The sequence below is a fragment of the Chelonoidis abingdonii genome, chromosome 16 (assembly GCF_003597395.2).
Source record: "Chelonoidis abingdonii isolate Lonesome George chromosome 16, CheloAbing_2.0, whole genome shotgun sequence".
In the NCBI taxonomy this organism is placed as follows: domain Eukaryota; kingdom Metazoa; phylum Chordata; order Testudines; family Testudinidae; genus Chelonoidis; species Chelonoidis abingdonii.
The window spans coordinates 7,546,778-7,558,933 of NC_133784.1; the positions used below are offsets into that span (position 1 = coordinate 7,546,778).

At 61.1% G+C, this 12,156-nt stretch overlaps 1 protein-coding gene across 1 annotated transcript; it reads left to right on the forward strand.

The window, feature by feature from the left end:
• The first annotated feature begins 598 nt into the window (after nucleotides 1–598).
• Nucleotides 599–3,630, forward strand: NKX2-3 (NK2 homeobox 3). Its single transcript, XM_032764136.2, is given in 3 exon segments — nucleotides 599–944; nucleotides 2,935–3,493; nucleotides 3,495–3,630. Coding segments are annotated over 3 exon segments (969 nt in total). The 3' UTR covers nucleotides 3,559–3,630.
• The last annotated feature ends 8,526 nt before the right edge of the window (nucleotides 3,631–12,156 follow it).

Below are 12,156 nucleotides of genomic sequence, written 5' to 3' on the forward strand. Positions count from 1 at the left end.
CCTCCCGGGCCCGGCGCAAGCTGTGTGATGTGCCTACCTACCTACATGTACTTAGATTGACATGAGCAGTGGCAGCACCGGCTTTGTCCAGGGCACCCCTGGGATCCGCACAGCTGGGGCTCCCTGACCCCCACACACCGTCCCGCAGCCTCTGCCCAGCCAGGTGGGTGCCAGGCCCGGTCTGGCGCGCTCCTGGGAGCGGCCTCCCCCGAGCCTCCCCTTAAGACATTGCTATTTCTGGTACGGCAGCCGGATCTTGGGCTGGGGCTCAGGGGGCCGGCTCAGCCGCCCCCACCCTCCAATGGGGAGGCTGCCCACAGGGCCCCGGCCCCTCCTCGCCGTGACGTGCTGGCCCGGGGCAGAGGAGGCTCGCGAGCCCTTGGCTGGTCCCCGCAGAGGCTGTAACAAAACGCAGACCCCCAGTGCCGGGCTAATGGAGGCAACTTAGCCAGGAGCGCGCGGCCCCTGGTTTATCAGCGCGCGGCGCTGTCTGCTCCCCCGCCCGGGCGCGGCGCCCCCCCCCAGCACCCCGGAGCCCGCCGGGCCCTGCAGGGCGCTGCACCGCCCCCAGGGTTTATTGGCTGTTGGAGCGGCCCCGATGATGTTACCGAGCCCCGTCACCTCCACCCCCTTCTCTGTCAAAGACATCCTCAGCCTGGAGCAGCAGGAGCCGCGCTATGGGGGCCCGCTGCAGCAGCACCTGGAGCAGCACTTCCACTCCGCAGCCTGCCTGCTGGCTGCCGCCGACGGCTCCCGCTTCTCGGACGGGGGGGAGGAGGAGGAGGAGGAGGAGAAGTTGTCCTACCTGAGCTCCATGGCCGCGGCGGAGAGCCAAGGAGACGTGGGGCTCTCCCCGGAAAACTACGTGCACGCGGTGCTGCGAGGCTCGTGTGAGCCCAACGGCCCGGGAGAGGAGCTGGAGCCAGCGGGGGATCGGGACCCCAGTGAGTATGGGGGCAGCAGCCCCGCGGCCGCGCAGTTACAATGCGGAGCTAACCAGGCGCGAAGCAGGGGCCAGGGACTCCTGCAACTTCCCCCCACCCATCATCACCCCGCAGCAGCGCTAATAGGACTTTGTGTCCTGCGCAGCACCCTGTCCCCATCCGCCACCGCTGCCCCCCAACTGCCCCATGGAGCTCAACCACCGCAGCCTCGGGTCCGCATCCGCCCCATAGCGTTCCTCCACCGCAGCCCCCGGTCCCCATCAGCCCCACAGCGCTCCGCCACCGCTGCCCCCCAACCGCCCCAGAGCGCTCCTCCACCGCTGCCCCCATCCGCCCCATAGCGCTCCGCCACCGCTGCCCCCATCCGCCCCATAGCGCTCCGCCACCGCTGCCGCCCCCAGCAGGAGCGAAGCCGAAGTCCGCCCCGCGGGTCTTTTCCCTAGTTTCTCCCCCATGCTTGCAGAAGGCAGGTCCGTGCGGAGGGAGTCACCGCGGTGCCCGGGTGCTGAGATATGAGCTAGGCAGGGGGGCTCTGTCGAATGACCCTGGCGCTAGTAGCTGGCTGCGCCGCGAGGTATCAGGAACAATAACTCGCGGTCGAGCCCCGGCCGCCCCCAGCGGGCAGAGGCGGCCCCGGGATTGTCACTCGCCGCTCGCTGAAGTGGCGCCCGGATCCGACCCGCCGCCCCGTTCTCGGGGGCCGGGAGCGAACGGGTGGCTGGACGCAGACCGGGCCCGCTCCTGCTCCGGCAGGCTGCTCTGGCGGGGGCCGAACCGGGCCCGGCGGAGACGCTGGAGGGCCGAGGCCTCCGGCGAGGAAGGCGAAGGAGACAGGCGAATGGATCTGGCTGCTCCCACTGCTCCGGGGTGCGTGAGGGGGAGCGGGGAGGGTCCCGGAGAAGAACAGAGGCGTGCGGGGATGTCAGCCTAGCTCGGGCCTGAGCCGGGCATGCGGGGGATCAGTTCGGGGCGCTCAGCCTGGAGCGCAGAGACTCCCCCAAACTGCCCCGCTGCCCGAGGGGGCTGCGTTCCTGGCCTGCAGCGAGGAGCCAGAACCCCTGAGCAGAGCCGGGCCCTGTAACCCGCTCTGTTCCCTGCACACACACGGGGCTGGAACTGGGGCGGGGGGTGAGGGTGGGCTGCTGCACCCTCAGCTTGAAGTGGTTTCCATCCTATACCGTTTACAGTCTGGTTCAATGGCTCTCAACCCCCCACGCCTCTGCAAATTGTCCCACCGCCCCTGCGCGCACAAACTGGGATCCTGCAGAGGCACGAAATGTGACAGACCCTGCAGCACGCGGAGCACAGCGCCCTGAAATACTGCACAGCTCTGGTCACACACACACAGCCACCCAGGGCCTACAGCAACACTTGATCGCACACACACAGCCACCCTGTGCATAGGGCAGCACCGCGATCACACACACACATAGCTACGCAGGGCCTACAGCAACCCCTGATCTCACACACAACCACGGGAGAGTACAGCACCACCTGATCACACACACACAGCCACCCTGTGCATACGGCAACCCCTGATCACACACAACCACAGGAGAGTACAACACCACCTGATCTCACACACACAGCTACGCAGGGCCTACAGCAACACCGCGATCTCACACACAGCCACCCTGTGCATACAGCAACACCGCGATCACACAGGCAGGCACTGAAACACACACCCCTGTGCACGTGTTAAGCACACACCAGACGATCACACCCCCAGGACATCCCGCACAAACCCACTCACAGTTCCCCTCACACTGGCAGGGGGACAGTCCCCGGGGACAGCTGCCCCTCCCGGGCCGGGGTAGGGCGCTGCTGGGCCGGCCCGGCTCGGCCGGGCCTGCAGCGGGACTGTTCTAAGGCCGAGTGCCCAGCGGCAGGAGCAGGCGCCTGGCGTGAACTCAGACTGGACCTGCCCTGTGGGCCAGGCCCCGCTCCCCAGACCCGGCCAGGCCCTAACTCTGCCTCTCTCCCCGTGCAGAGCGCTGCGCCCTGAAGCAGCAGCCGGGCGCTGCCGAGAAGCCGGAGGAGGCCGAGAGACCGAAGCCGCGGAGCCGCAGGAAGCCGCGCGTCCTCTTCTCGCAGGCGCAGGTCTTCGAGCTGGAGCGGCGCTTCAAGCAGCAGCGCTACCTGTCGGCACCGGAGCGCGAGCACCTGGCCAGCAGCCTCAAGCTCACCTCCACGCAGGTGAAGATCTGGTTCCAGAACCGGCGCTACAAGTGCAAGCGGCAGCGGCAGGACAAGTCGCTGGAGATGGGTCCCGCGCCGCCGCCGCCGCGCCGGGTGGCCGTGCCGGTGCTGGTGCGGGACGGGAAGCCCTGCCTGGGGGGCTCGCCGGGCTACGGCTCGCCCTACAACGCGCCCTACTCCTACAACGGCTTCCCCCCCTACGGCTACGGCAGCTCGGCCCCCTACAACGCCAGCTACGGCTGCAACTACCCCGCGGGCGGCGCGGGCGGACAGTCCAGCTGCAGCCCGGGCGCGGGCGCGGGGCCCTTCGTGAACATGGGCCTGGGCGGGTTCGGCGGCGCGGTCCAGCCTGCACCAGGGCGCCGCGGGGCCCTCCTGCAGCCAGGGCGCCCTGCAGGGAATCCGGGCCTGGTAGCCGCGGCCGCGGCGGACACTCTGGGCCAGGAAGGAGCCTGGTGGCCCCGGGGAAGGACAGGGAACCGCGCCGCCCCGGCTGGTGCCCGAAGGCTGCTCGCTAGAGGCAGACTGGAGCCCAGGGCGGCCCTCCGCGCCGGCTTCGCCCAGTGCGGGAGCTGCAAGCACCGGCCGGCGCCATGCGCCCAGCCGCTGAGCTCGGCGGAGCCTCCTGTCCCGGCTCCTCCATGCCCCTGGCGGGGAAGGGGAGCCGGCGCGGCGGCTGTTGGGGCCGCAGGACGGAAGCGGGCTCGGCCCAAAGCCTGTCCGGTCCCCTGCGGCGGCCGAGGGGGGAGCGCGTCCCCCGGCTCTGGGTGGCTCGCTTCAGGGCTGGGCATGGAGCTGGAAGCCCCGCACCGTCCAAGCAGCTTCGCTAGTAAAAAGCCAAAGTGTCTGGGCCTGGGGGAGGCAGCCGCGCGGGGAGCCGGGCCCTGTATCTACTCTGTATCCGCTGTACGTGCCAGCCCGCGCAGGAGCGAGGAGGTTAATAAACCAGGTGCAATAGCCCCAGCGCCTCATCGTTACCGGCCCGAGAGGTGCGGACAGAGCCGGGGCAGGAGGTTCCGTTCGCCCCAGCCCATGGGATGTTGCACGTTAGGAGTGAAGTCAATGGTAGATTTGCCATTGGCCCCAGCCAATTCTCCATGGGGGTCTCCCCTGGCTCTGCGTTGCCAGGTCCCTGTGCTCCGCTGCCCAGCGCGCTGGGGAGCGCCTGCCCTGCCGTGCCCCGGCGGCTTCACCGCGGGTGCGGAGAGGCGAGTCCCTTGTAAAAAACCGGCCACCGCCAGCTCCAGCCCCGGAGCCAGCGGCCGGGCTGCTCAGGGCAGTGGCCCTGGTGGCGGCCAGTTGGGGGAAGCCGATCCCCGGGCTGATGCAGGGGGACGCAGTGCCGGGGAGCCTCCGTCCCCCTCCTGCCGGCGCTGTAATCCCCTTGTGCCGCAGGGGCCTGGCAGCCCGGCCCGCGCGGCGGATTGTGAGCGTGCCAAGGCGCTGAATGGGGAGCCGCGGCGCAGAGCCGGGCCATTGTGGCCGCCGGGCCGGCTCTGAAAGGAGCCGCCGGGGAAGGTGGCGAGAATAGGCGCTTATTGGATTCGGGAACAAAAGGTGTGGCAGGGAGGCGAGGGACAAAGGGGCCCAGGCGCCGAGATTGACGGGCCGCTCTGCCCCCCGCTGGGACCCGGGCCCGGCGCTTTATGCGCGCAGGATGAGAAACGTGCAGGGTTTTGTTCCCCTTTCTGTGAGCGCAGGGGAAAGGAGGGGGGTCCGCGGGGCGCGCTGATTAGGGGCGACCGGGCCGGGCTGCCTCAATGCCGGGTCATTATTGCTACAAGTTTAGCAATTTCGCTGGTGCAGCAGGGGGAGGGGGCCCAGGGCCTGGCCGCGGCCGCGAGGCGCTGTGGGGACCTGGAGCACGGGCGCAGGGGGTGCGGTCGGGAGGGGGATGGGACGGGGGAAAGCAGCCCCAGCTCCGGGTCGGTTCCGAGGCCTTTGAGCCGCTTCCTGAATGTGAAAGTCTAAAAGTTGCCGCGGGGAGAGAGGCCGGGACCCAGCCCCAGGGAGCGCGGGAGGGGGGACGGACACCGTCCTGCTCCGCCAGGAGTCTCTGGGGGGCTGGGGGGCTTGTACCTGCCCCCCAAAGGCACCGCCGGAGCGTCCTGCGGGCTCGGAGCACGGCTGGAGCCCCGAAGTGGGGAGAGGGTGCGGGGGCCGGGCATAGAGGGTCCCGCTCCGAGTGCAGGCTGGGGCCAGGGGGATGCAGAGGTGGCTGCAGAGGGCTGGGCAGGTGGTGGGGTGATGGGGAATCTCGGGGGTGCTGGGATTCCTGCCAGGGGAATCAGTGTGTGTGGGGGGGTGAGTGTGAGCAGCAGAGAAAGTGTTTGGGGTAGGGGCAGGTGGTCGGAACAGGGCGACTGCGGAAATGGGCTGGCTGAGGATCAGTTTGGGGGGTTAGGAGCAGGGGGCTGGATGTCGAGTTGTGGGTGGAGTTCTGGGGGTAGTGTTGGGGGCTGGCTGTGGGGGAACGTGATGTCGGGGAACTAAGGGGGATGGGGCGGTGGATCTGGGTGTGGCGTTGGGGGATGGGTCAATGTGAGGGGCGCTGGGGGCAGGGAGATGGGACTGGGTGGGGGAGGGTCACCACGGATTAGAAGGGGTTCAGGTGGATATTTAGTTGCGCGCCCTCTGAGAGTCCCCACACCAGGAGCCATCCCGGGCAGCTTCTCCTTCCTGTGGCTGTTGGGGCATGGTCTGGGCCCTGGCACGACTCGGCTCAGCCCAGGCCAGAGATGCCGGCCTGGGGCATCCCTGCGGGCTCCGGGCTGGCCAGGAGCAGCCGCTGGCTGGAAGCGACCCCGGGCTGGGGCCACCCACAGAGACGACAGGAAAGGGCTGGGGGCTCTGGAAAGGGCCCATCTCACTGGAACTGTTCCCCCTGCCCATCCCGAGGGAAGAGGAGGGCAAAGGCGCTGGGGGCAGGAGAAGGGGTCCTGGGTGGGCGTAGAGGCGGGAGCCCCCGGGCCAGAGGTAGCGGGTGGAGATGGGGAGCCAGGTGGTTCTGTGCATCCCAGCTGCCAGCTCAGGTCCTGGCAGCCACACAGGAGCGGCCCGGCTGCCTTGCACGGGTCTGCAACGTGCCCCTCGCCGTGGTTTCCCCACTTCAGCCACAGGCCAGGTACAGCTCAGCCTTGCCTGCTCCAGCTGCTGCTGACAGGTCTGATGGAGCTGGGGCGCTGCCAGCTCCTCTGGCGCCGGAGCTAGTAACTAGAGATCCCGGGCTGGGTTGAGCAGGAGCGATGGGTAACGAAAGGCTGGGGGGCCATGGAACAAGACATCAAACTTTGACAAGTGACTCAAACGGCGACCGCCTGGGTCTGGTCTGGCTGCTCCATGCCGAACGGACACATGCCAATTTTAGCTGTCAACCCGTTTTAAGGGACATTTGCTCCCTGTGTGAATTAAACCAGGTTTGATTTGGTTTTGGTTTTCAAAGAAAACCAGTGAAAATAAATAGATCCAGCCTGTAGGGAGGCACACGTTGTTAATGTGGTTAGTGAAGACCAGGGAGGATTGTGAGATTTGGAGAGACTCAGCCAGGGGACAAACTCCAACCTCATGCACACCTGTGCAGGCCCACTAGGGTCCGGGGCAGTGGGCCACGTGAGGGCCGACTCTAGCCCCAAATTAGGTAACTGAACAGATTAAATTAACTGAAAACAAGTGCCAGGCAAGGCCTATTGGGACTGGTTAAACTCCCATGCTGGGTGCAGAATGAGCTGTAACCCTCACAGAGAATAGACTCAGAGTGGACCGGACTGGGTTTGTGAAGGTGACTGCTCAATGCAGAGCAGTGGTCAGAGTGCTTAGGTGCAGACTGGACTAACAAGGGGACAGAAAATAATATGGAAATCTCCGCAGTGCTCCTGCACATACACATGCTCTGTGTGCCCTAAACCTCTGACTGCCAGGAGCTGGGACTGATACAGGGGATGGATCACATGAAATTGTCCTTTTCTGTTCATTCCCTCTGAAGCACCTGACCCTGGCCACTGACAGAGACAGGATAGTGGGCTAGATGGACCATTGGTCCGACCCTTCTTATGATGTTTGTCCTCAGCTGGTGACCTCAGCTCAGAAAGGAAAAAAATCTAGAGGAGGAACAAACAGTAGCAGCTAGAGATGGGGAAAGGGCATTTGCAGAGTGAAGTGTGGACCAGCTATCTGGGAAGAAGAGCCATGGCAGAAGGAAATGAGTGCAAGTCTAAATCAGAGCAAGCCAGTCCATCTCCTAATCACCTTGCCCCGAAAGTACGGGGGCACTTAGGAAAGGCAGCACATTATTACAGGTCTACACAAGACAACACTTTTAAAAGTCAAAGTGTAATTAATTTGTGGCGCTGGCTTCTGCATGATCCCAGCGAGGCCCATGATTCAGTGTAGCCCAGAAAGGGATTAGGCTGCAAAGGTGGAGGAGGGGGGTGCAGAGAGAGGGACTCGAAGGGCAAAGGTCATGTTTTGTGTTTGTTCCTGAAAGAGTGACAGGCTCTAATGTTGTTTGGGAGCCAGAGAGGGAAGGTGCCGATGGATTTTAGACAGGGCTCAAACTGAAACACACTGATCGAAAAACAGTACAATGACCTGAAGCAAACAAGAGGGAGAGGAGATGCTAGGCCTGGGGCAGGGGCTCAAATTCGGGCTGAGATAATTCCACATTTGATGATGGCCTACAGGCCAGGGAATAGACTGTGGCTCTGGACTTTCTTCCATCCTCAGCAACGTTCCCAGCAATGCCAACAGGAGTTCACACAAAACCCAAGGGGAGAATCCAACCTTTAGCTGTTTTGTCCCCCAAGGCCTTATTCTCCCCTTCAGCGTCCCCCCGTGGGGCAGTCTGCTGCCTTGGGCCACTGCTAGTTCTGCCCTGGTTTGCTTTCCTTCCCCATCCTTCTTCCTCTCTTACCCGCTGCTGCACCTATCCCCGTCCTTCCCTTGGCAATTCCCACAGTCCTACCCCATCCAGTCTGCTACAATTACCAGCAGCGAAATAGTTAATACTGACCAGGATCCCCCTAGCCCTTGAGCCTGAGCACGCAGGCTGCTGGGATTTCTGTCCTTTCAGAGCCCTTGTTCCAGGCTGTCTGCAGACTCAGGCAGACACTGCAGCCCTGGGGTCACACAGCACATGGCTGGACCCTATTCTGGAAGGGCTGCTATGGCCAGGTGACCTCTTCACCCTGCTTTGCACCCTTGATGCCAAGTAAAGCTTCCCCCCACCCTGCTCCTGCTGCTGTCTGGGGTCGCTCCTCTCCCGGGGGATACCTGGCACTGTAATTCACCCGTGAAGTCCAGGGTGACTGCATCTCTGGACAGCCAAGCCCCCACCCCCTGGCTTGCTGGAACCACTGGGCAGAGCCCCCTCAGGGCGGAGCTGGAAGGGACCCAGGTCAGATTGAAATCAAGCCAATTCAGCTCACAGGGAGCCAGGGCCACCTACCGGCAGCCAAGGGGACCCGCACAGCGCCGCCTGGTGCCAAGAGCGCACCTTGCAGCGGCCCCTGACCCCACCTGGGATCCGATTCATGCTGCCCAGCTGCTCTGATGCTCCAGGACCAGGGCGCTCCTGCTTTCCCCTGTGAGCCCAGGCACTGCTCCCTGGGGAATGGACCCTGGGGAGCAGCAGGGTCCCGTGTCAATGAAAACGCAACTCTGGCAGCAGCCTCCCGCTGGGCCCAGGGTCCAGAGTCTGGTTCAGGCTGCCCAATGAGGGGAGGGGCACTGAATGGGTCACAAACGCCAACAAACAGGAAGGGGACTGACCCCTAATGGGGCACAGTCCTCCCACTCCCCAGCCCTAGGGCATTGTCCAGCGAAGTGCATGATGGGAACGGTCCCCCTTCTTCGTAGCTTCCTGCCATAGGTCACAATGGGAGCTGACCTGCAAGGGTGGGTGCTGGCACCCTCATTGCACCCCCATTGAAGTCCCTGGGCCCTGCCTGCAGAAGGCACTGTGCAGCTGCCTTCAAACGGAGCAGGTCAGTTTAAGACCCTTTTGTCATTGCAATGACCTAGTCCCTCTGCAGGCCAGAATCTCAAACGTGGACAGTGCTCCGCGTGGAATGGGAAGGGAAGTGAGTAATAAATCCGAGTTGAGTGGCACTTCAGTGTCTAAACCTGAGACTCAGCACCAAGTCTGGAGTTCCAGTGCCTAAGCACCTTCAGGGCTCCCACCCTTGCCCCTGCCTCTGTGGTCATCCCTATGTCTGCTCCCTTGCTGCGCTCTAGGCTTTAAAATCCTCTGTAACTGATGTGACAAGCCCCTTACTGGGCCCTGGGGTGGAAACCTGGACGGGAGTCATGGTGAATAATGATTTTATTAACCACTTCAGTACTGAGGACAGGCTCGGCCCTGAACAAGCCGCAAACCCAGACAGCGCCTGCCTCAAAGGCCTGATGATCTTAGCAGCCTCCTCTCAGTGCAATAATTAGTGCGAGGCTGGGCTGGGCTTCAAAGCCGAGCACCTGCCTAACTACAGCATCATTGTCACCAGGGGGAGCTGTTTCCTCACTGGCAGAAACAATGGGCCCAATTCTCCTCTACTGCACCTGGGGCCTTATATGGCCATTTACACTAGTGCAAAGTGCATGTGAAAGCTAGTGAATCAGTGTGACGGAGCAGGAAGCGGGGCAGATTTGACCTGGGAGTGTTTCAGGAGAGTTACATTGGGGATGGGGAACTTCCCTTGAAGGAAGCTACCTGAACTGTAACCTGAGCCGGGAGGGGGGTTGGGAGAAGTGACACCTGGCTGGGAGACTGAACAAAGGAGAGGAGGAGCTGTGGGGAGGGGGAAGAGAGCTGCTGGAGGAGGTTTTGTTTTCAGTCTTGGCCTGGGGGATGCAACGCAGGGAACCCCAAGCTGGGGTCTAAGCTCCCTGAACCCCCAGAAGAGCTTGATTGAGGGGTCCTGGTTGTGCCTACGTGCTCTGCTTGGGACTGTATCCCTGTCCTCTAATAAACCTTCTGTTTTACTGGCCAGTTGAGAGTCCCAGTGAATCGCAGCAAGTGGGGAGTGCAGGGCCCTGACTTCCCCACACTCCTTGGCAATCAGGCTGGTGACCAGCGACTTCACACAGGTGTCAATGACTCCAAAGGGCACCAGGGGAGGGACAACAGGTATTTGCTTCCTCCTAGCACCTGAGTTCTCAACAAGACGGACCCTTCCATGAAGCCAGCTGACCAGTGTATTTAGAGGGGCAGCGCATCTCTCATATCAGCATATCTGGGCCATCTACTCCTAGACATGCTGAGTGCAGCATTTTTTCAGGCCCCCACCTGGGGTGAAAGCTGGAGCCCAGGGCAATGCTTGAGGTGTAAGAACCAGAACAGACAAGCTGTGCTGAGCTAATCAGCTTCAGAACTCGCCCGGGGTGGGACATTGGTTTGGTCTCTTCCAAGGAAAAATCCATGGATCAGCCTAATTTAAAACAAAAATGTGCCTCAGCCCCAGTCCAGTCTTCAGTGTCACAGTAAACACAGAGCCGTCTTGACTCTAGGGCCCCTTTAAAATGGCTGCATTCAACATTCATGACAGTGAGCGAATGAGAGTGGGGTTAAATTCAGGGACACTCTATCAATGCTCGTAACTCCCAAGCCTCTAGGCTAGTCCTGGCTGCCTCGCCGCCCCACCAGCTCTGCTGATGCTCCTGAGCCCTGACCTGAAGGCCCCTGCTAGCCCAGTTCTGAACTCTGCTGATGCCCTAAGTCCTGTTCTGCAACACCCCCATGCTATTCCAGTCCTGGGCTCTCCACACAACTGTATTAAATGAAAGGCATCCAAGAGAATGGGCTGTATTTTAAAGAAGCCTTATTGAGGTTGCAGGAATAAACCATCCCGATGTGCAGAAATAGCAAATATGGCAGGTGACCAGCTTGGCTTAACAGTGAAATCTTTGGTGAGTTTAAACACAAAAGGGAAGCTTACAAGGTGGAAACTTGGACAGGTGACTAGGGAAGAGTATAAAAATATTGCTCAAGCATGCAGGAGTGTAATCAGGAAAGCCAAAACAGAACTAGCACTGCAGCTAGCAAGGGATGTGAAGAGTAACAAGAAGGGTTTCTACAGGTATGTTAGCAACAAGAAAAAGGTCAGGGAAAGTGTGGGCCTCTTACTGAATGGGGGAGGTAACCTAGTGACAGATGATGTGGAAAAAGCTAAAGTACTCAATTTTGCCTTGGTCTTAGGGTGACCAGATAGCAAGTGTGAAAAATCAGGACAGGGGGTGGGGGGTAATAGGAGCCCATATAAAAAAAAGCCCCAAATTCCAGGACTGTCTCTATAAAATCAGGACACCTGGTTACCCTATTTGGTTTTCACAGACAAGGTCAGCTCCCACATTGCTGTGCTGGGAAGCACAGTATGGGGAGGAGGTGAGCAGCCCTCAGTGAAAGAACAGGTTAAAAACTATTTAGAAAAGCTGGACGTGCACAAGTCCATGGTTCCGGATGCACTGCATCTGAGGGTGCTGAGGGAATTGGCTGATGTGAGTGCAGAGCCATTGGCCATTATCTTTGAAAACTCATGGCAATTGGGGGAGGTACTGGCTGATTGGAAAAAGGCAAATATAGTGCCTGTCTTTTAAACAGGGAAGAAAGAGAACTCAGGGAACTAGAGACCGGTCAGCCACACCTCAGTCTCTGGACACATCATGGAGCAGGTCCTCCAGGAAACTATTTTGAAGCACTTGGAGGAAAGGAAGGTGATCAGGAACAGTCAATACAGATTCACCAAGGGCAAGTCATGCCTGACCACCCTGATTGCCTTCTATGATGAGATAACCGGCTCTGTGGATGAGGGGAAAGCAGTGGACGTGATATATCTTGACTTTAGCAAAGCTTCTGATAACGGTCTTCCACAGTATCTTGCCAACAAGTTGAAGTATGGGCTGGATGAATGGACTATAAGATGGATAGAAAACTGGCTAGATCGTTGGGCTCAATGGGTAGTGATCAATGGCTCCATGTCTAGTTGGCAGCCAGTATCAAGCAGAGAGCCCCAAGGGTCGGTCC